The 21,750-nt window shown below is 39.9% G+C and overlaps 3 protein-coding genes across 5 annotated transcripts in view; all 3 read left to right on the top strand.

Moving 5' to 3' along the window:
* The window catches only part of LOC115104484 (protein 4.1-like), a 137,801-nt gene extending 135,711 nt beyond the window's left edge, over nucleotides 1-2,090 (top strand). For both annotated transcript variants that reach the window (XM_065006958.1, XM_065006957.1), the window contains one exon: nucleotides 299-2,090. The gene's annotated coding sequence lies outside the window, so the exon portion shown is untranslated. The remainder of the gene's footprint in view (nucleotides 1-298) is intronic.
* Nucleotides 2,091-3,926: 1,836 nt separating this feature from the next.
* LOC115120148 (zinc finger and BTB domain-containing protein 14-like) lies at nucleotides 3,927-7,357 on the top strand. The gene is made up of 2 exons (XM_029649044.2): nucleotides 3,927-4,083; nucleotides 5,450-7,357. The coding sequence occupies exons 1-2, from the start codon at nucleotides 3,942-3,944 to the stop codon at nucleotides 6,784-6,786; spliced, it is 1,479 nt and encodes a 492-aa protein (XP_029504904.1). The 5' UTR covers nucleotides 3,927-3,941; the 3' UTR covers nucleotides 6,787-7,357.
* Nucleotides 7,358-8,915: 1,558 nt separating this feature from the next.
* LOC115120151 (DNA topoisomerase I, mitochondrial-like) lies at nucleotides 8,916-21,494 on the top strand. 2 transcript variants are annotated; one of them, XM_029649049.2, is made up of 23 exons: nucleotides 8,916-9,006; nucleotides 9,284-9,419; nucleotides 9,641-9,698; nucleotides 9,915-9,973; nucleotides 10,193-10,259; nucleotides 10,554-10,579; nucleotides 10,690-10,809; nucleotides 10,906-10,960; nucleotides 11,051-11,124; nucleotides 11,367-11,648; nucleotides 12,337-12,452; nucleotides 12,562-12,683; nucleotides 12,836-12,958; nucleotides 13,157-13,344; nucleotides 13,501-13,645; nucleotides 13,816-13,959; nucleotides 19,189-19,374; nucleotides 19,480-19,548; nucleotides 19,695-19,809; nucleotides 20,116-20,243; nucleotides 20,466-20,560; nucleotides 20,852-21,001; nucleotides 21,138-21,494. In XM_029649049.2, exons 2-23 carry the CDS (start codon nucleotides 9,322-9,324, stop codon nucleotides 21,238-21,240), a joined length of 2,523 nt encoding a protein of 840 aa, XP_029504909.1. In that variant the 5' UTR covers nucleotides 8,916-9,006; nucleotides 9,284-9,321; the 3' UTR covers nucleotides 21,241-21,494. The 2 variants fall into 2 exon arrangements, with proteins under 2 accessions (XP_029504909.1, XP_029504907.1); XM_029649047.2 differs by having other exon boundaries at nucleotides 8,930-9,006; nucleotides 9,246-9,419.
* The last annotated feature ends 256 nt before the right edge of the window (nucleotides 21,495-21,750 follow it).

Raw genomic sequence — 21,750 nt, 5'->3', positions numbered from 1 at the left:
TTCACACGACCTCTGATATTTACACGACCTCTGGTATTCACACGACCTCTGATATTCACACGACCTCTGATATTCACACGATCTCTGAAATTCACATGACCTCTGATATTCACACGACCTCTGAAATTCACATGACCTCTCATGCTATTCTTCTTATCTTCAATCATAACAGCTGCAATAACATAAAACATTTCCTTTTTTCCATCCTTCTGAAAAAATATGTACCTTCAACAAGAATGGGAGTGTTCATCTGTTTCATCTAAGCACGTGCTCTGTAACGATACTCTCTCTCTTTCAGGTGTGACGGGGTCACCGGGTTCACCAACGTTTCGGGAGCATTCTGTTAACGTTACTTCATGCTGTTCAGAGTACGGGACGCAAGCAGGATAGTGGCGTTGCCAACAGACAGCACCCCACTGTAGCAGACACTAATACTGCATCCAACCACTACTGAACTAACCTCATCCACCCACACTCCCTCACTCACTCACCATCACTACTGGCAAACACAGACCTCCAAAGCTACCTTCATAGGAACATGTATACTGCATGAAAAGGGAACAATTCTGCATTTTTGTAAAAGAAAAAATAACAATATATCAAAAGTTCTACATGTTTTACTTGACCTGTAAACTCAGACTCAAAGGTTTAAGAATGTATGTGATGAGAGTTAGGATAGTATAGATCATTATGTTGTATTTATTATCAAACTGCTCACTTGGAAACATGTATAATAGTAGGCTATGATGGCACAATATTTATCCACGCAATAGATGTGGCATTCATCTTGTCAGAAGTCCCCTTATTTATCCCAAATGATGATTTTATCCAATTTTACAAAGATTATTCCCTTTAAAAAGACAACAATAATATCTATGGTACTGGTACATGCATTTGCTTAGTAGGTCATTCATGCTCGAAGATGATTTTGTTGTTTTTACTTGTAAATATGCTTATTTGGTTTTCATTAATTACAAGGTGAGGATGAGGATGATGAGGCAAAATATTGTAGAAGCGTTAGTTAGCAGGAAAAGTTCAACAGACTCCATTACTGTGACCTCTGAGGTGATTAAGAAACCCCTTATTATACAGTATGTGTCTTCACACTGTGGATTATACTTTCTTGTTGGCTTGTATCTGAAATTATACCCTATTCCATATGGGCTCTGGTCAAAAGTAGTGTACTATATAGGGAATATGATGCAATTTTAGATACATAATTGTTTAGACACATTCTTAAAGGAAAACTCCACCCAAAAACAATATTTTGGTATTTGTTTCATTAGTCCATTGTTGACACAGTCCCAACATGTTTTGCTTGTCAGCAATCAAGTTTTCAAGATATATAACTTTGAAAATACAGAAATCATCCCTGTATGAAACATTTTGCATCACAGGGTGCTGCGTGTTGCGTCACAGGGTGCAAAATGCATCATACAGGGATGATTTCTGTATTTTGAAAGTTACATATCTTGAAAACTTGATTTTTGACAAGCAAAACATTTTGGGACTATGTCAACAATGGACTAATAAAATTTTAAAAATGTTTTTTTTTTTTTAGGGAGGGGTGGGGGGGTTTCCTTTAAGTCCTACCCAGAATCCTCCTCATCCCTGTGTGGCACATCCAAGCCTTAAAACTGTGCAGAATGGGCAGACAACAACCTCAAGTACAAGCCTGCAGTGTGTGTTTGTGTGCTTGGTTTCTCCCACACAGAGGCATCATGCCCAATCGAACTTGAGCTGGCACTATCGGGTGGCACATGCCCCCCTCAATATCATCCACTGGGATGAGAATACATAATTAGCAGTGTCTTATAGAATGAATATTAAGACATTATATATCAAATCAAAATCAAATCAAATGTATTTATATAGCCCTTCGTACATCAGCTGATATCTCAAAGTGCTGTACAGAAACCCAGCCTAAAACCCCAAACAGCAAACAATGCAGGTGTAAAAGCACGGTCATCAGTGAGCCCTCAGAGATATTGGGATCATGATGCCTCTGATCCCACCTCTTCAAATCATCAGCTGTGAAAACCGTCCTTGTTGAATGTGTTTCCCACAAGATAAATAAATGGATAAATACAGTTTATTGGATCTATTTTTTATTTTTTTTGTCATTCGCTGAAAATGTATTGGTGGTTGTGCTCTCATAAACTCTACAGTGAAGCCATTTACAGTATCCCAACCAGTTCAGAGTGAGACTAGCCCACTACTCTCTTTTTTCTTCTAACAAGCTACTAGTTATTTAACAAAAGGGACACCATTAGAAGGAAAGGCATGACAAAATGGCTGATTGTACTTTCACTGAACACAAGTGCAGAGTCCGGTTACAGTCATGTGTTGCAAGTTAAGGTGTAAATCACGTTGGTTGTGTGTGACAGACTAGTAATGTTCCTAACCAAGCCAAATGTCCATCAACAAGACAGTTACTTTGAATTACGCATTTGAGAAGCAGTGTTTTGGTGGGGAAACTGAAATGTAATATGATAATTCAGTTCCACAACAGTATTGTCTAGAGGGACCTAACCAGTCAGAAACTAGGGCGTCTACTCAAGAAGCATCTCGGAGTAGGAGTGTGCTACCTAGGAGTGCTACCTCAGCTGCTTTGTGATCCCCCTGCTCAAAGGATGCTGGATGATTATAACTGTTTGTCGTGAAGTTAGCCTTTTGAACCATAAATGTGTTGGAGTGTACAGTACTGTACTAGTGTTAAGTGTTTTTGCTGAAGTTATACATTATATAGAAATGTGTCTTCGGCTTTGCAAAATAGTTTTGAGTATTTGAAACGGATCATTAGGCAAAGGCAGTTGTTGACTACCCAGTAGCCACAATGTATTTTCAATTACAGATTTGACCTTTCAGAGCATATTGAATCTGTCTTTCCTCTAATTCAAAGTGCAACTACACCAATGGAACATGAAGTCAACTGTGTGAAGGCACAGCTGCTCTGGCATGAAGCAGATGGGGCCATAGTGCCCACTGCCAATGGCTGTATAAGCATCACATTCACTATTCTAACTCTGAACACAAACCATGACAATTATCTATTGATGGTGCAATCCAAACCTTCAAGAGATGTGCAGCATTGTTAAATAACCAAATGACATTTACAGAAATATTACATTAACATCTCTGGGATATAAAACAGGGAATCATTATGCCAGGTGGCATCTCCAATTAGCATTAATTATTGCATTGCAGTAGAGACTGAAAGAAAATTGCTTTATTGTAATTTGGGCATATACATTTAGAATACCGCTAAAGGGAACCATGGCATCATTAATAGCCGATATCCAACATCCCATTACAATTGAGGACCATAAGAAAATGGAAAAATTAGCCTATTAGCTACATTCCTTGTAAAAAAAATATATATATAGTTTCTCGATATGGATCATTAATTATTAAAACGATGTTGTAAAATCAATATTTGATGGGGTATTCCATCAAATTATTATCGGTGGGCCATGTCAAACGCTCCAGTTTGACACTCCGTGCCGAACGTGCACACCTGTTCGGCTCAGTGGGTGAAACTGGCTAAAATGATTGAGGGTCAGTGCTATTAGAGATCCTTGAGACGTCCCTACCCTAAACCCTAACCATAATCCTTATCTAGCCCTAACCTTGAACCTTACCTTAACCATTTTAAATATGAATTTCAATGGGGGTAGGGACTACCAAGGACTCTGGATTGCACGGAATAATTGTTGAATCGCTCTGTAGAATCTCTATAAAAAGCGCACTCGCTTCCCGCTCGTGACAGTAGCTTTCGCGCCCCAAATCTACTCCCGTTTTCCTTCTAGGTTCGCGCTCCAGAGACTTCTTATCAGTAATTTGCGTAAGCACAGTGTGGTTTCTGCTTTTGTGTTGTATTTACGCTTTGAGCGCAGGCGGAAACATTTACAATTGACGTACGTACGCGCATAGTCACTTGCATGCTGCAGTTCCGTGCTGGCGCAGCGCGTCCTTCCGCTTATGCTCGTCCTCAGGCCAACAACACACAAAGTGTATTATTCCCTTTTGACTGCTTGACATATATCGGAGACGTTCTCAAGGGGACGACATATTGTACTACAGGTAAGAAACGTATTTTTTTTAGCGAATCAGATCGATTTCCGAAATATTGCATAATGTTTAACCAAGATGCCTGCGCGCTCACGGTTTCAGCAAAAGCTCGAGTTCGTCATTTCAGGAGAGTTCATGGCTGCTCGGGCATTTTCCATGTTAGTGTTACGGGCGCTTCCTCGCGTGCTTGTCAGATACACAACCCTTCTCTCCCCACCGTTCAGAATGAGACAGATTGTTGTGTTGTCATTGACATAAATTACGATTTTACAACCAAAAGCAACATCGTATTCATGTTCTGTTGAAAACAATACGTGTATAAGCATAGCTAATAGCTAGCTAAAGGTGAGCAAAATAGGCTAGCTAACGTTAGTTACACTCCCCCAAATCTAAAGCTATATTGCTAGCTTTCCCAATCGGTTTACTGTATGCATGCAAATTAATTTGCCAATGAATTGGCTATACGACATTGAGATGTATTGCTATGCAAGCATGCATTCATAATGTAGCCAATTTAAATTTGCAACGTTATATAATTTATGATTTTCTGGGTTGAAAATGATCAAAGTCTAAGACATTCAATTGATGGGCGATTGTATCTGCCTAGATTGAATGTACTAAAATCATTTGGCCACCACAAACCTTGATTTATTGATTATATTTCATAAAAAATAAAAAAACATGAAATGATTCAACAATGTGCCTATTTCCCTCTGGTCATGTGATCCATGTCGGGAGGGGATGGTAAACTAGTTATCTAAATAATCAAATCAAATGCTATGGGTCACGTACACATGTTTAGCAGGTGCAGCGAAATGTTTATATTTCTAGCTCCAACAGTGTAGTAATACCTAACAATACATACAAATCCTAAAACTGAATACATATCATTGCATATAGGCTACTAGTAACGCTTTCCTATCCACATAGATTACTACATGTATTAGGTTGATATGATAATAAATGTTAAAACAAAACATAGCTTTTTAAGTCAGCCCCCATTATTCAGCCATGATGGTGTCATCCATATATCGGGTCATGACACACACAGTGCGGGAGCGGGGCGGCAGGGTAGCCTAGTGGTTAAAGCGTTGGACTAGTAGCCGAAAGGTTGCAAGTTCAAATCCCAGAGCTGACAAGGTACAAATCTGTCGTTCTGCCCCTGAACAGGCAGTTAACCCACTGTTCCTAGGCCGTCATTGAAAATAAGAATTTGTTCTTAACTGACTTGCCTAGTAAACTATAAAAAGGAGCTAATCATTCGCAATGTGGTTAATGTTTTAGGATATTATGACCAGATTGCTTTAGGCTTATTTCCCAATGGTTCCGAGTGAAATGTATCCACAGACATCTAACCACATTCTTTATATTGTTCCAGAATATCAATCCAAGATGTCAGAGACCGTGAAGTACATGGATGATGAACACAAGACCATCTTCCTGAAGATACTGAATGAGCAACGGTTGGAGGGTGAACACTGTGACATCGCGGTGGTGGTTGAAGATGTGAAGTTCAGGGCGCACCGCTGTGTACTGGCAGCGTGTAGCAACTACTTCAAAAAGCTGTTCAAGAAGCATGAAGTCGACAACTCCTCAGTCATAGAAATCGACTTCATCCGCTCAGACATCTTCGAGGAGGTGTTGAACTACATGTACACGGCCAAGATTTCTGTGAAGATAAAGGACGTGAATTTGATGATTTCTTCAGGCCAAATACTCGGAATCCGTTTTCTGGACAAACTCTGTTCACAGAAGCGTGACATGTCCACTGAAGAAAGGAACGGCCAAAATGACAAACCCTTTCCCTGTGATATTCTCAAAATGGCTCTCCCTACTGATGACCCTACATTGGGCCAGGATAACGACTTGCAGGTGCTAGGTGACCATGACGACACTCCTACTGACGACCTTGTGGAAGAGCCAATGACCAATCACGACTTGGACAAATCGCCCAACACGGCATTGAGAGTGACGGAATGGCCTCCTGCCAATGAGGACGTGCACAAGGTGAGCTGTTACGACCAGGACGTGGAACCCATTGACACGGAGCAAAAAGACCTGGCGGGTCACACCACAACAACCTTAGCGTTCGCTGACAGCATCGGCGAGGTGAAGGACGAGCAGCCCCCCGGTTGGACCACAGCCACGACGGACATGAAGTTTGAGTACCTCCTCTACGGCCAACGGGAACAGCTCGCCTGCCAGATCTGTGGAAAGACCTTCATCGACGAGAACCGTTTGAGGAAACACGAAAAGCTGCACTCGGCCGAACGTCCGTTCATTTGTGAAATCTGCAGCAAAGCCTTCACTACCCAGGCTCACCTGAAGGAGCATCTGAAGATCCACACAGGCTTCAAGCCCTACCGCTGCGACGTGTGTGGCAAGTCCTTCATCCGAGCGCCTGACCTCAAGAAGCACGAGCGGGTCCACAGCAACGAGCGTCCCTTCGGCTGCCAGATGTGCGACAAGGCCTTCAAGCACAAGTCCCACCTGAAGGACCACGAGAGGCGCCACAGGGGCGAGAAGCCTTTCGTCTGCAGCTCGTGCACCAAGGCCTTTGCTAAAGCCTCAGACCTAAAGAGACATGAAAACAACATGCACAGCGAGAGGAAGCAGATGCCGCCCAGCGCCCTGCAGACCGAAACTGAACAGCTACAGGCAGCAGCCATGGCCGCTGAGGCCGAGCAACAACTGGACTCCATAGCGTGTTCATAGCACACAACGTTTTGTGACATTACCTTACTGGTCATGGACATCTTGAGAACAATCTGAGTGTTTTGATGATGTTTCATTTTGTATTTTCTTTTTGGGAGGCCGACAAACTCCAATAATCAGATAGATTTGATGTTGATCATTTTTCTCGAGAACATAGTGAAAAAAGATAGGATTTGACTGCATTCATTTATTTTTTGATTTATTTCACGTGATTTAGGCTTTCTCGCACTTGATTATATTGTAATGGTTAACTCATTTTTGGGGGTATTAATCAAAATATGTTTGTGTAAATGTTATGGCAGCGTTATGGATATAAATGCTACGACTACAGCCTCTACTCGGTTTTGGTTGTCAATATATTACTGCTGTTATACAGTACTGGTTTTATCAAGAAAAACTGGAAATTAAATGTTTGATTTGTAAAAATGTATGGAAAAAAATGTTATTAACCACAACATTTTTTATGGTTAACTATTCTACAGCATCACATACACAAGTCTTACTGTAATTGACATCGAAATATGTGTTGCTTTAATAAACATGGTAGCCTCAACTGCCAACAAATCATCAATCTATTGTCTTTTACATTATTTTTGGAAACACATTATAGCTTTAATTTGTGTAGACTAGCCTATGTTTGCATGGATTGACATGTCCCAAAAAATATATAGTATTGGGAAGTAGTGAACTACATGTTGTTCAACTAGTCATTTAACTACATTTTGCAGTAGCTTTTTGGTAGTTGAACTAAATGAAAATATAGGTTGGGTTTTCAGTAGTTAATTTATTTTTTGCCATGTAGCAGTGTAGCTAACTACTGGAACTACACACTACTGTTTTACCATGTAGCGGTGTAGCTAACTACTGGAACTATACACTACTGGTTTACCATGTAGCAGTGTAGCTAACTACTGGAACTACACACTACTGTTTTGCCATGTAGCGGTGTAGCTAACTACTGGAACTACACTACTTTTTTTGCTTAAATAAAATATAGGGGAAGTAGGCAAGAATTTTCTTTATTTTTCAGCATCAGACCTGCCTAATTCTCCCTTGAAACAGTTTTTCTTTTTAATAGGCTAAATGACACATTCTGTTAAAAACATCTGAATCCAGAGTGATCTTTTCTTGCAATTTGTAGTCTATGACTTGAGATTTAGATATGCTAATTCATCACTAAGTAGTTTGGACTTTAGTTAACTATATTTGATTTATTTTCAGAGTAGCTTCCCCAACACCACTATTAATGCAGTGTTGTAAAGTACTTAAGGTAAAATACTTTAAAGTACTACTTCAGTATTTTTTTGAGGAATCTGTACTTTACTATTTATATTTATGACAACTTTTACTTTTACTTCACGACATTCCTAAAGAAAATAATGTACTTTTACTCCATACATTTGACCTGATACCCAAAAGTACTTGTTATATACATTTGACCTGATACCCAAAAGTACTTGTTATATTTTGAATGCTTAGCAGGACAGGAAAATGGTCTACTACACAGACTTATCAACATGTGGTCATCCCTGCTGCCTCTGATCTGCATCTTTTGTAAATGATGTCGGAGTGTTGGACTGTGCCCCTGGTTATCAGTACGTTTTTAAAACAAGAAAATGGTGCAGTCTGCTTTGCTTAATATAAGGAATTTCGAAATGATTTATACTTTTTCTTTTGATACTATATACTATATATATATATATATATATATATATATATATATACTAAATACTATATATTTTAGCAATTACATTTATTTTTTGATACTTAAGTATATTTAGAACCGAATACTTTTAGACTTTTACTCAAGTAGTATTTTACTGGGTGACGTTCACTTTTACTTGAGTAACTTTCTATTAAGGTATCTATACTTTTACTACAGTATGACAATTGGGGACTTTTTTCCATCAATGTATTAAAGTGTGATCATCAAGACTAGGCTATGGTAGATCTATTGTCACTGTGTCACATTTTTTAATGATCTATTTGCTGACCTTGCTAATAACTTTATATTTGAGCGAGTTTTAAACATACACTATTCGTTGTAAATGTTTGTCAATATGTTATTTGGCTGGATTTATGGTTGACCCTGGGCGTTCAAGCATGCGCAGTAGGTCGCTTTTGGTACTTGAAAACTTTCAGGTGTCATGAGTTCTCAATCTCATCGAGAGTGTAATGGACACGATTGTGAATTGAGAACACGGACAACTCTGTTTACAGGTAAAGAATGCAAATACTTTCAGATATGTTAGCATTTTTCAAATGAAATAAAATAATTGGACAATTTTATGAACGTGTTTTGTCGACGAACTTCGAGTAATATTGCCAGATTATCAACCCTCCAATCAGTGAAATCGTGACATTGTAAATTGATCTACAAATAACCATCCGTAATTCGACCTCATGTGTGTTTAAAATGGTGTGGAATTGAAACTTTACAATATTATAATTATATACAGGTACAATCCAACTTGATATAACATTGTCTACTTTAAAGACTTAATTGTTAACGCTACCTACGGTCGAATTTGAGTGATGAAACTGGAAGACAATGAAGGGCATGGAGGAGCCGAAACATCCAGCAGGAAAAGAACAGCATCAGAGTCTAAGATTGATGAGAGCCCAACAGACAGGTGAGTTTCCTGAAGATACCTCAAACCACTGGTCCTAGGTCAGGTTGTCATCATGATAGAATTGGGTTTGGGGGTGGATGTGTATCGTTGAGGTTACTATTCTCAGTGACAAGGTAGTAGAATAGAGCCTATCCATTACAAAGAGGTCATTGTTTTTATATGAATATAAATCAGGATTATTATGAAAAGCTAAATTCACACTTCCCTATGGTCCAACACAGGAAGAGGAGTAAGGATGGGGAAAGGGACAAAAAAGAGGAAACCGAGCTGAAGCACAAGGTAATGTAATGCACCATTTGGAGTGTTTGGAGAGTGGAACGTCAACTATATGAAAGTTAAGACCAGACGGAGGCAGCATGCATGAGATCCACACACCATCTCGATTATATCGCATGATACACGCCAGGCATTCCTAATCAATCACTAACACACACGCCTTACAGTAAAATAGACCATTCATCCGTATGCATGTCTGATGATAATTTTATTTTATAGGCGAAGCACTCCAGTTCTAAGCATCCTCGTAAACCTCTGCAGGAGCCGAAGATCACAAGGTGAGTATGGACAGATCTATTAGGATTCATTTTCATACAGGGGATATGTGAAATCGCCCTTAAATTACAATCTCCCACTTACATGTCTTCATTCACAATGAAGGGTGTAGTATTCTCCGATGTGTTCTGTTTTGTTTAAATCAGTGGTCAACTTGTTAAGCGATCATCTGATTTCATCTTGTTTTAACAATGCATTTGTTTCTGTCTTTCCTTTATCAGTTCTGGGGGCTTAAAAGCTGTCTCGGAGAACGACCATGCAGATGTGAAGACCAAAAGTGTAGCCATGGTAAGAACCATCACCAGAGATCTGTACATAATGACAAGATGCTCATGTCTCCGCCCTAACAATGGGAGTCATCCCAAAGGCGGGAAGGCAGGCGACAAGTTTAGGTCCTAAATAAGCCCATAGAAATGCATGGGTCTTATTTTGGACAGATTTTTGGTATGAGAGAAACCTCTCGCTTCACCTCTTCCTCTCTGCTATAACATGATATACACAGGCCTAGTTCCTGCATATCCCTGTATTAGCAAAACATTTTAAGTCATGTTTATTCGTGGGGTTTCTGTCTTTCTCTCACAGGATGCATCACTACCTTCTGAAAAGAAGTACGTTTTTCTCTGATGTTCAAATTATTCACCCCAAAAGTGAAAGTATATTCTTGAATGTGAACGGAGGGAAAGCAAAGGTGGTGATTTTGTTTTATTTTATTTATTAGGGTTGACTTAAACAACAATATCTCTGTCAAGCACACGAAATCAGATGAGAGGAAAGTGACCAAGACTGAGTTACAGGAAGTTGACTTGTTTGCACCAATTGAGCATTCAGATATGGAGAGGTAGGCTACAATTGACCCTTTATTACACGATGAGTTTATTTATTGACAAAAACGGTCACTTGGTTTGGGGTAAATTGCCTTTCTCTCTTTAACTAGGTCTGACAAAAAATCCAAGAAAACTGGGGATTCACAAAAAGATAACAAACACAAGGTAACTGACTAACTATTTATTGTTATTTTCAATTATCAATGTTGTTGGTGATGTTGCTTGCCTTGTTTCTCACCTATTATGTCAATGTAGCACAAATCTAAAAGTAGCAAAAAGGGACACCACGGGACAGACGAGAGAAAAGTTGGTGAAATATCAGCTAACAGGTGAACATCATTAAGTTCCACAGTAAAAAATGCTTCATACTCAGAATATGCTATGCTCAGAGTGAACCAACTTTTTTGCGTTGTTCAATTTAATGACAATATCAAATATGTGCCATGCTTTGTGTTATGGTGGATTTTATAGTACATTTCCACAAAGCTTTATTTTAAAGCATTTTATCTTGCCATTTAAATAGTTTTCATTTGAAAGTCATGCTTAAAGTCTCATTTTATTTTCTCTGTAGTTCCGATGGCAACTCTAAAAAGAGGAAGAGCAAAGATTCATGTGAAACTGATGTTCTACCGACAGGTGACAGTAAAAAAGAAACTGCCGTAAAAAAGGAGAATGCCAAGAAAGAAAGGGAGAAAAAAGATAGAAGTGGTAAAGACACAAAGACAACCGATGAAAAGAAACGTAAAAATAAGCCAGAGGGAAAAGAGGAATCTAAGAAGAAGAAAAAAGATGGAGATGATGGGAAGACCAAGAAGGGTGGGAAAAAAGAAGGGGAGGACAGTACATGGAAATGGTAATTGCGCAATTATTTACTCTGTATTGCATGTAATGGGCAAGCATCATATTTGACTGAATTTATATTTGTTTTTAGAACATTTTCCCCGTTATAGTGGTTGACATAATATTACGCTCATTTGTAGCCGGAACCGTTAACAATCGTTTGTTTCTAGGGGGACAGTATTAATAGTTCAACACACGTGTATATTGTTTTGACAGCGTTATGAAAGTCCTTGGCGCCTGTGAATCTCATTCATTCTTGGTAATCTGGAATGAACAAATACAGCTTTTTTTTTGCAAACTTTATATATCAGTCGGTGAAATTTAATAGAAGTTGTTCTGCGGTTTACTCATTACGATTTTACCGAAGTAATGTAAAGATTAAGCATGAGCCCAAAGCCAGGTGAGTAAACGATGGCTAAAGCTGGCAAATAGCTGATCTTACAGTAGCTTACTCCAAACCACGCATGAATAGTATAGCTAAGTAACGTTATATTTGTCAAAACAGTGCAGACAGCCAGGGTAATGCCATTTTGGAAGCGTAATCCTAGCTAGCCACACATTGTTAATGTAAAGGGGTACGTTAGGTAACATTACTTTTGCTAGATCTGGTATGGCGATGTTGCATTGTCTCACTTGTATTAGATTTGAAACCTTTTCTGTCTTTCTGTACTGTAATTAAATTGCGATACGCTTGTTGTCAGGTGGGAGGAAGGTAATTCCAACAACGGGAACAAATGGACCACGTTGGAACACAAAGGTCCATTTTTCCCACCAGAATACGAACCATTACCAAATAACGTGTCTTTCTTTTACAATGGTGAGTTACCACCCTACATGAATCCATCTTACTCATCCTCATAGTTTTCCTGTCTCGTTGTAGCTTTACAGCAAAGCAGACCTAACATTCAACGTTCTGTGATTCATAGGGAACCCTGTAAAATTGACTTTGCCTGCTGAGGAAGTAGCCACGTTTTACGCCAAGATGCTGGACCATGAGTACACAACCAAGAGTTCCTTCCAGGAGAACTTCTTCACAGACTGGAGAGAGGTTAGTCTCACTGATTAAGTATAGCCTTGAGTCGAGACTTGCGTTTTGCAATGAACAACCACAGTTTTTAAGCAGCATTTTGTGTGTGTGTGTGTAAGAATGATGGTCAATGTAGCGGTTGATATTGAGCTCATCAGGATTTTACCTAACAGGAAATGTCAGTAGAGGAGAGGGAACAGATCAAGAAGTTGTCGAAGTGTGATTTCACACACATCAACAAGTACTTCCTGGATAAGTCTGAGGAGAAGAAGGCTATGACTAAAGAACAGAAACAGGTAACTTAGCCAAGTATCGAGCTTAGAGCTGCATCTATAACATTATGTAAGTATTGAAGTATATTGTTCCACTTGCTTTGAATTTAATTGTTGGTACTTCATTCTGCATATCCAAGTGAATCCCCCAAAATATATATTATTTTTTGAGGTCACACTATCATTGCAAATCTGAAAGTCTTTGGATTGTGCTTCTGTTAGGTCCTGAAAGAGGAGAACAACAAGCTGACGGAGGAGTATGGCTTCTGTGAGCTGGACGGTCACCGGGAGAAGATCGGGAACTTCCGTGTGGAGCCTCCGGGGCTGTTCCGTGGCCGGGGAGAACACCCCAAGATGGGCAAGCTGAAGAAGAGGATCCAGCCAGAGGAAATCACCATCAACTGCAGCAAGTGAGGGCCCCCGGGAGAGCACTAGGAACAAACAACCTCACTATAACTTTATGGAACGCCCAATTGGGAATTAGTGGCCTAACTAGTCAATTTAAACGGCAAATATGTGCCGAAAGGCAATAAGCTAAATAAATAGTGTTTTGGTTGTTTTTCCAGAGGCTCCAATATTCCGGTTGCCCCAAAGGGCCACAGGTGGAGGAAGGTGCAGCATGACAACACAGTGACCTGGCTAGCCTCCTGGGTGGAGAACGTCCAGGGAAACTTCAAGTACGTCATGCTCAACCCCAGCTCCAAACTCAAGGTACGGAGCCTTTCTCTTCACCTTCGTTTACCTCAGTGGGGTTGTTTTAGTTGAAAAACAAACCCAAACTTTTGAGAAGAGTCTGAAGACTGAACTCAGTAAAAAGATGGCGTACATATCAAGCCAGTAGTTCAGAGTTTGCCTTAGACTGTTTTTCTCTCTGTGCTCAGGGGGAGAAGGACTGGCAGAAGTACGAGGTGGCTCGTAAACTCAAGCTTAAGGTGGAGACCATCAGGAGGCTGTACCGTGAGGACTGGAAGAACCGAGAGATGAAGACCAGACAGAGAGGAGTGGCTCTCTACTTCATCGACAAGGTACAGACCTCACAACTATCTTACCGCAGTGTGGTTAACAAAATTGCAAGCCCTTTTAGGTCATCTCAAACACATATTGTAGAACACTCATGTGTACGTACTAGGATTGGGTGAATTATTTATTTGTTCAATCATGATTATGTACTCAGAATATGGTGATGTACTATGGTATCCCCCCCACCCCTGTAGACTCTGTTCATTCTTGTTCTTTTTGAAAGCGGCAACTTTAGGACAGAACTTCTTTAGGTTATTAGAATATTTGGGAAATAGGCTACTGTTCATAATTTTTACTTGTCTTAAAGCTTTCATGATGTGCCTAGTAGGAGGATAGGTTATTGGCCGTTTTGGTTTTCAACCTCGCGTGGAGGGTCAGGATTTTTTTCCACCCCACACAGATAATTTATTTCTAAATGAGCTTAAACTTGATTTTTAACTTTTCATTCTGTGTTTCTATAGGCTGTTGATGTTTGTTCACTCCCTTGCTACCTTACATTTTTAGACGGTTCATTTTCTGCCCCCTTGCTAATAGTTTATAGGCTATTCAAACGACTTTTGGAGTTGGAACTTCAGATTCATTCATTGTATGACGAGAAAGCCATGCATGCATACAATGATGAAATCGTAAAGCCCAAAGTCATATTCAAAACCTATTGAAGGGAATATAGCCTACCTTTTTTTAAACGGCCAGATGCAAGATAGTTAGGAAATGTCTGTTTATAAAAGCAATTAATAGGTTTAGGCCCATGCATCTGAGAGAGTATTTTCTGAATGGACATTTTGCGCTGCTTTGGTGGAATTCTCAGTTTTGTCTAGACTACGTTCCTCTCTTGCGTTCTGTATAACATTCAGTGCATTTGGAAAGTATTCAGACTCCTGGATTTTTTTTCTTCACATTTTGTTACATTACAGCCTTACTCTAAAAAAATATATTTTTATTTTTATCCCTCATCAATCTACACACTACCCCATAATGACAGTAGAAACCGTTTTTTGTTTATTTATTTTTTTGCACACAAAAAAACAACTTATTTACATAAGTATGTGCATCCTGTTTCCATTGATCATCCTTGATGTTTCTTGATTGGAGCCAACCTGTGGTAAATTAAATTGGTTGGACATGATTTGGAAAGGCTGTCTATGTAAGGTCCCACAGTTGGCAGTGCATGTCAGCAAAAACCAAGGCAAGAGGTCGAAGGAATTGTCCATAGAGTGTCGAGGCACATCTGCGGAAGGGTGCAAAAATGTCTGCAGCATTGAAGGTCCTCAAGAACACAGTGGCCTTCATCATTCTTAAATTAAAGAAGTTTGGAACCACCAAGACTCATCCTAGATGAGGCCTCCTGGCCAAACTGCGCAATTGGGGAAGACTGCCCTTGGTCAGGGAGGGGAAAGGGGAGCGATGCTTGCTCATTCCTATAGCTGTGGCTTCCCGAGTCTCTGAAAATGGAGCCACTCTGCTCTCCTTTGATCATTGAGAGAGCTCATTGGATTTCTGGCCCACAATCCGACCACAACGTACCCCCGAGGGCTCTGGTAATGAAATTCTTAAACTATACAGATAAGATGCATGTGGTGAATGCAGCCTTGGCGAAAGTGAGGGAACTTGCCGATTCTTGCAGAGAAATGTTCTTCCCAGATCTCTCCATGGAAATCCACAAGCAGTAGAAACACTTGGACAGTGTCAAGCGGCTACGGGCTAAGGCTATCCGGTATGGAATCATCTTTCCAGTGCGCCTGAAACACCAGGGGAAGCAGTTTCTTGAGAAGCTAGGCAGACGTGTGGAATCGGAGCAACGCTGAAGAAGAGGCAATAGCACAACGTGAAGTTAAACTTTGATCTATTTTGGGGGATTTGTTTTTGTACTGTTGCTTTCGGTTTTGTCTTAACAGGTATTTAAAGTTTAAGCCAGTTCACCGTGTTAGTTATCTAGTAACATGGTAGCACTGTCTATTCTACTATAATAACATGGCCAGTTTACAAGTAAGTCTTATTATAAATGTATGTACCATGAAACTTTTATTTTATGCATCGGAACATCCTGGTGCGGGTTTGTTTTATTTAGGCCTATAGGAGGTTAGATCACCGAGGTCTTATTTTCTGGCTCACTCCTGGTATTTTGTTTTGGTTCTTTGTTAAATGGTGAACATAATAATAATAATAATGACAAAATGGCGGGGCAGAAGGTGTACAAAGTGGGAAAAACTGCAGAGGCGGAGCTGGCTCCTTATACGGAGTGTCACTGGGAGGGGGAGGTCTGTTAAAGACTTTGGGGTAAGAGGGTTAATCACACGTTCGTGGTTGATTGTTAGGCAGGTGATTTTGTACGTTGTGACGTGCTTTAAAGCGTCCTTTGTGTTTTTGTTTATGGTGGTAACAGAGGACTATTGGTATATTATTGCTGATCTCAGGTGCTCTTATGGGGCAATGTTTTAGTTCAAGTGACCCTGGTAAATTTGATGACTCATAGTGTTAAGGTTAAATTTACACCCTGGAACTGTAGGGGATTAAATAAAACGGGTAATAACTAGATTTAAACAACTTCAGGCGAAGATCATATTTTTGCAAGAATCACATCTATTATCTGGCGACATTCCTAAGATATGCAAGAGGAGGCCTGGGCAGGTCACTGCAAAGGGAGTTATTATTCTTATCCATAAGTCCATTCCATATCAGATATTGCGAACAATTTGTGATCCCGCCAGCAGATATATTATTATATGGAATACCTTGCTGTCCGAGCAGTTTTAATTTAATGCATATGGTCCCAACGAAGATGACTCTAAATTCTTTAATGATTTGGTTTTAAACCTTTCCACACTTCCTTGTAATTATATTGTTGCAGGAGACTTTAATTGCACTTTAGATCCTGTTAAAGATCGCACCTCAGGTTCAAACTACTCCCACACCTGATCTAGGAAAACCATACAGCATTTTTTTGAAGGATTTAAACTTAATAGAGATTTGGAAAGAAAATAACCAGATGATGTGGAATACTCCTGTTACTCTAGCACTCACTAGACCTATTCCCAAATCAACTATTATTATGTTCTCAGCAGCATTATGCTCTAAATTTTGAATATTGTTTTTATGATAACATTTTCATCTCTGACCATGCTCCAGCATCTCTTATATATTCCGATTCTATTTTAGTAGGTGACCCACCTAAATGGTGCTTCCAACCTAAATGGCTGCAAGATACAAGTTTTACAGAATACATTGGACAGCAGTTTGACCTATACTTTATACAACAGACTTCAGCTTGTACTAGATGGGAAGCCTTTTTTTGTGAGCGCTGAGGGAACTTTATGCACTTGGCCAGATGATTCTGCATCTTTGTTGCATTCTTCACATGATTTGGCAAATGTACACAGCTTTTCCTTCTACATTAGCTGCAGTGAAATGTCTCCACACATCAGATAGTGCCTGTGGCATTTTCCTGTAAAAAAAAGTTTTAAAAACATTGCAAAAAACAAAACAAATAGTTAAGCAGTTAGATTAAACAACTCCTTTGTAAGAAATGATTTAAAATGAAACAGGTGAATTAACACTCCTCAGTTAGCAGGCTCAAGCAAGCTAAAACCCACATGGTAGCAAAAACTAACTAGCAGAAATTGTTAACAAGTTAGAAATGATTTAAACACACTTTGCTGTAGGCTACTATTTACCAGTCATTAAATAAATCATGTATGTCATATAACATATTTTCACCCCACCCAGTATTGTAATCAAAACTTACCAGAAAGCATGTAGTCCTTGGCTCAGACAGTGTAGTAGTGTGGGCTCAATAGCATCTCATTAGTGTGTAAGATCTTGAGAATCAGCTGTACATGTGATGGAAGAATGCAGTGTGCATGCAGAGGGTTGCAATTCCATTGACTTGGGGATAGTTTAACCAAAATATGCCACAAGACCTATAATTTCCTTGTGTATCCCACTAAAAAATGTTCACTGTTATAAGCTTACTTTAATGAATTTAAGCAAAATTCCCAGCCTTAATTTCCCATGGAAGAAGTCTGGAGATTTACCGGAAAGATTCCGACCCTTTGCAACCCTAGAGGTATCACATATGATATCCCAAATAGTATCAGTAAAATTGCCTCTCCATCCCAAAGTGTTTATCCTGGGGTTCTACCCATTCAAACCTCATCTAAAGAACCAAGTATAAACACTTGCCCAATGGCTTAGGGAAATGTCTTGCCCAATGGCTTAGGGAAATGTCTTGCCCAATGGCTTAGGGAAATGTCTTGCCCAATGGCTTAGGGAAATGTCTGGCCCAATGGCTTAGGGAAATGTCTGGCCCAATGGCTTAGGGAAATGTCTGGCCCAATGGCTTAGGGAAATGTCTGGCCCAATGGCTTAGGGAAATGTAATCTTGCCTGGGAAAGTGTGAACAGGCCTAGTATTGCCCAATGGCTTAGGGAAATGTATTGCCTAACTATGGAAAAGATAACATATACGTAAACAACACTTTTGAAAAGGTTTGGGGACCATTTTTGAATTTTGTGGAGCAGAGTGATGTGGGTGAAATATTGGCTAATGAAGGGAACTCTGGGTAGTGGACTATGCTTTGTGTGCATGTGGAGTTGTGGTGAGAGAGATCCGATTGGCTTGTGGCGCTGTATTTCATCTGAAATTTGTCCCAAATGTTCTATCCTATTGCATCAGACCACTGTACAATGTAATTTTGGTGGTTTTACACTTCTGTAACACTTTTGTCTTAGATGTAACTTTTTTTTTTGCTGTTAACTATTGATGGTTTTTGCAGTTATTTTTTTTATATCTGCTTATGACTTAAATAAGAAGAAAGAAAAAATGTTTTTTTTTTTGTGTGATTTCTGTTTTCGATTTAAAAAAAAATTCTTAACCTGTTTTTGCTTTGTCATTATTGGGTAATGTGTATAGATTGAGGGGGGGTGGCTTATTTAATACATTTTCGAATAAGGCTTTCAAATAAAGTTGAGGGGTCTGAATACTTTCCGAATGCATTGAAATAGGCGATAGCAAATAGAAATACAGTAATTACTCGGAACGTGACTTGTGTGCTGCCCGACTCCGTGCTTGCTCACCGCCAGTCATGTTCAAAATGGCTAAACCGTCGTCTGCCACATGACAATGTCACCGGCATCAGCGGTGGCTGTCAAGACGGTAATATGCTAATATTACCCAACCCTACCTTGTACCCACATGTACAGTATACATCTCCTTCACTAACGTGTGTGTGAATGTAGCTGGCCCTGCGAGCGGGGAATGAGAAGGAGGAGAGTGAGACAGCGGACACGGTGGGCTGCTGCTCTCTGAGAGTGGAACACATCACCCTGCACCAGGAGAAGGGGGGCCAGGAGTTCATGGTGGAGTTTGACTTCCTGGGCAAAGACTCTATTCGCTATTATAACGAGGTGCCTGTGGAAGGCAGGGTGAGCAGCACTGTCTAGCATCTGTTACATCTTCACTCCTCCGTTGTTATGGGGTGTCAAGGGTTAAACATCTGTCTAATGTGCAAAGACATTATTTGTACACAGGTTTTCAAGAACCTGAAGCTGTTCATGGAAAACAAGGAACCTGAGGATGACCTGTTTGATAGAATAAATGTAAGTTGAAGACCTGCACCTGGTTATTTCATGTTTGCTCTAAAATGAGTGTCACCCAAATAATGACTAGCTAGCTATGTGATTCACACAGTAGGCTTATCTAGCTCTGCAGATACAGTTACACATGGTTGTTGTTTGTTTGGCAGACTACCTACTTGAACAAGCACTTGAACCAGTCCATGCCGGGGTTGACAGCTAAAGTGTTCCGAACCTTCAACGCCTCCACCACCCTGCAAGAACAGCTCAACAAGCTCACCACTGGTTAGTCCACTTCAGTTTACACCATCAATACACTCAGTGCAGGTTTTTTTTTTGTAGATCTAGTTTAGAATAATAGCTGACAAGATTTCTCCGCTCTGCTCTGGCTACCCTCTGTGACATACGTGGCCCTAGTTGTTTTTCTCGACTTGGTCTCGGGCCTAACACCACCCATGCTAATATATCCTCCAAACAACACTGGCTTCTCGGACCTTATCACTTGTGTTCTAACTGTATGAAGCTGTGAAACAAGCAGATGTATAGTGAAGACGGTACAATATTGAAAGACATGCCTGTTTTCCTCCTCAGCTGATATGAGTCTGGAGGAGAAGCTGCTGTCCTATAACCGAGCCAACAGAGCTGTGGCCATTCTCTGTAACCACCAGAGGGCAGCACCCAAGACATTTGAGAAATCCATGCAAAACTTGCAGGACAAGGTAACTGGAATATGTATGAATGGTGTATATATATATTTTTATTTTTTTCACTGGACAGTTTATTTAGTAGCTAGTGCTTCTTATAGTGCCATTTTAAAACCATCTATCTAATGTTCAGATCCATTATCTTGATTATTTTTTGTTTTATTACCATATAAGCATGTACAGCAATTCCCTTTATCAGTGAATCATTGTCTAACATACTCTGTTTTGTTGTTCCAGGTTGCGCAGAAGCAGCAACAGTTAGATGTGGCCAGGAAGGAGCTGAAAGATGCCAAAAAAGAGCACAAGAGGGGCGGAACTGAGAGGACCAGGAAGTGAGTACTTTTTGATAGGCTGAAACTGACCAGTGAAATTAGTGACTCTTGCAGTTGGTCATTTGACTCTACTGTTACTGACACTGTAGGATAACAGCCAGTGGATTTGACCTTTCATAACCTATAAACTACTTCTACAATGGCAGCTGGAAGGGCTATTTCAAATTGCTACTGCGGTGCTTGTTAGGCTACTGAGCCTCTCTTGTTTTAACATCAGATCATTCTGTTGGTCAAATTTAAGCCAGGCAAGCTCAATCAAGCACAGATAAATAATTATACTGCTCTCTCCAGGCTTGTTGAGAAGAAGGAGGCTGTGGTGAAGAGGCTGGAGGAACAGCTGAAGAAACTCCAGCTGCAGATGACTGACAGGGAGGAGAACAAGGTCATCGCTCTGGGCACATCCAAACTCAACTACCTGGACCCCAGGATATCAGTAGCCTGGTAACCACCATTTTAGCCTAACATTTATCCTTGACCTCTGTCCGTTCCACAACACTTGCTGCCCTCTAAAAATATACTTTTTTCACTTTGTATTTTTGTAGCATGTGAATGACTTTTACATTTATTTTCATGGCAGGTGTAGGAAATTCAATGTGCCAATCGAGAAGATTTACAACAAAACCCAAAGAGACAAGTTTGCTTGGGCTATTGATATGACTGAAGAAGATTTTCAGTTTTGAGCTGTGTCGCCCTGTCAGCTAGACAGATTTTGCGTTGTTTCATTTCCTCTTACTTAATTTTATGTTCCCTTTATAATTTAAACTACTTAGGTCTTTATTTGTTGTTGGTTACTAGCAGTGTTTGTTTTCTGTCTTGACAACGTGCACATCAGTGAGAATTAATCAGTTATAATAGACGAGGAACATTTTGTGTTTAAGATTTGTTTCCTTTGTTAACTATTGTAAATGTGTGAAATAAAATACCTTTTCATTGATATGTTAAGTGTTTGTTGACGCCTTACTCATGAGTGAATTTCTACGGCCCTTCAAAAATTATACATGTAACAATGATTTTAATGAGTTCATAGAAGGAAATCAGTCAATTGAAATACATTTATTAGGCCCTAATCGATGGATTTCACATGACTGGGCAGGAGAGCAGCCATTGTGGGGGAAAACTCATTGACTGGGCCTGTCTTCTAAGTAGGTGGTCCTGGCTCATGCTTTTGAGAGCCAGGACCACCTACTGGG

The sequence above is a fragment of the Oncorhynchus nerka genome, linkage group LG22 (genome assembly GCF_034236695.1).
Source record: "Oncorhynchus nerka isolate Pitt River linkage group LG22, Oner_Uvic_2.0, whole genome shotgun sequence".
In the NCBI taxonomy this organism is placed as follows: Eukaryota; Metazoa; Chordata; class Actinopteri; order Salmoniformes; family Salmonidae; genus Oncorhynchus; species Oncorhynchus nerka.
The sequence above is the reverse complement of the archived record's forward strand: the minus strand, read 5'-3'. Positions and strand labels throughout refer to the sequence as shown.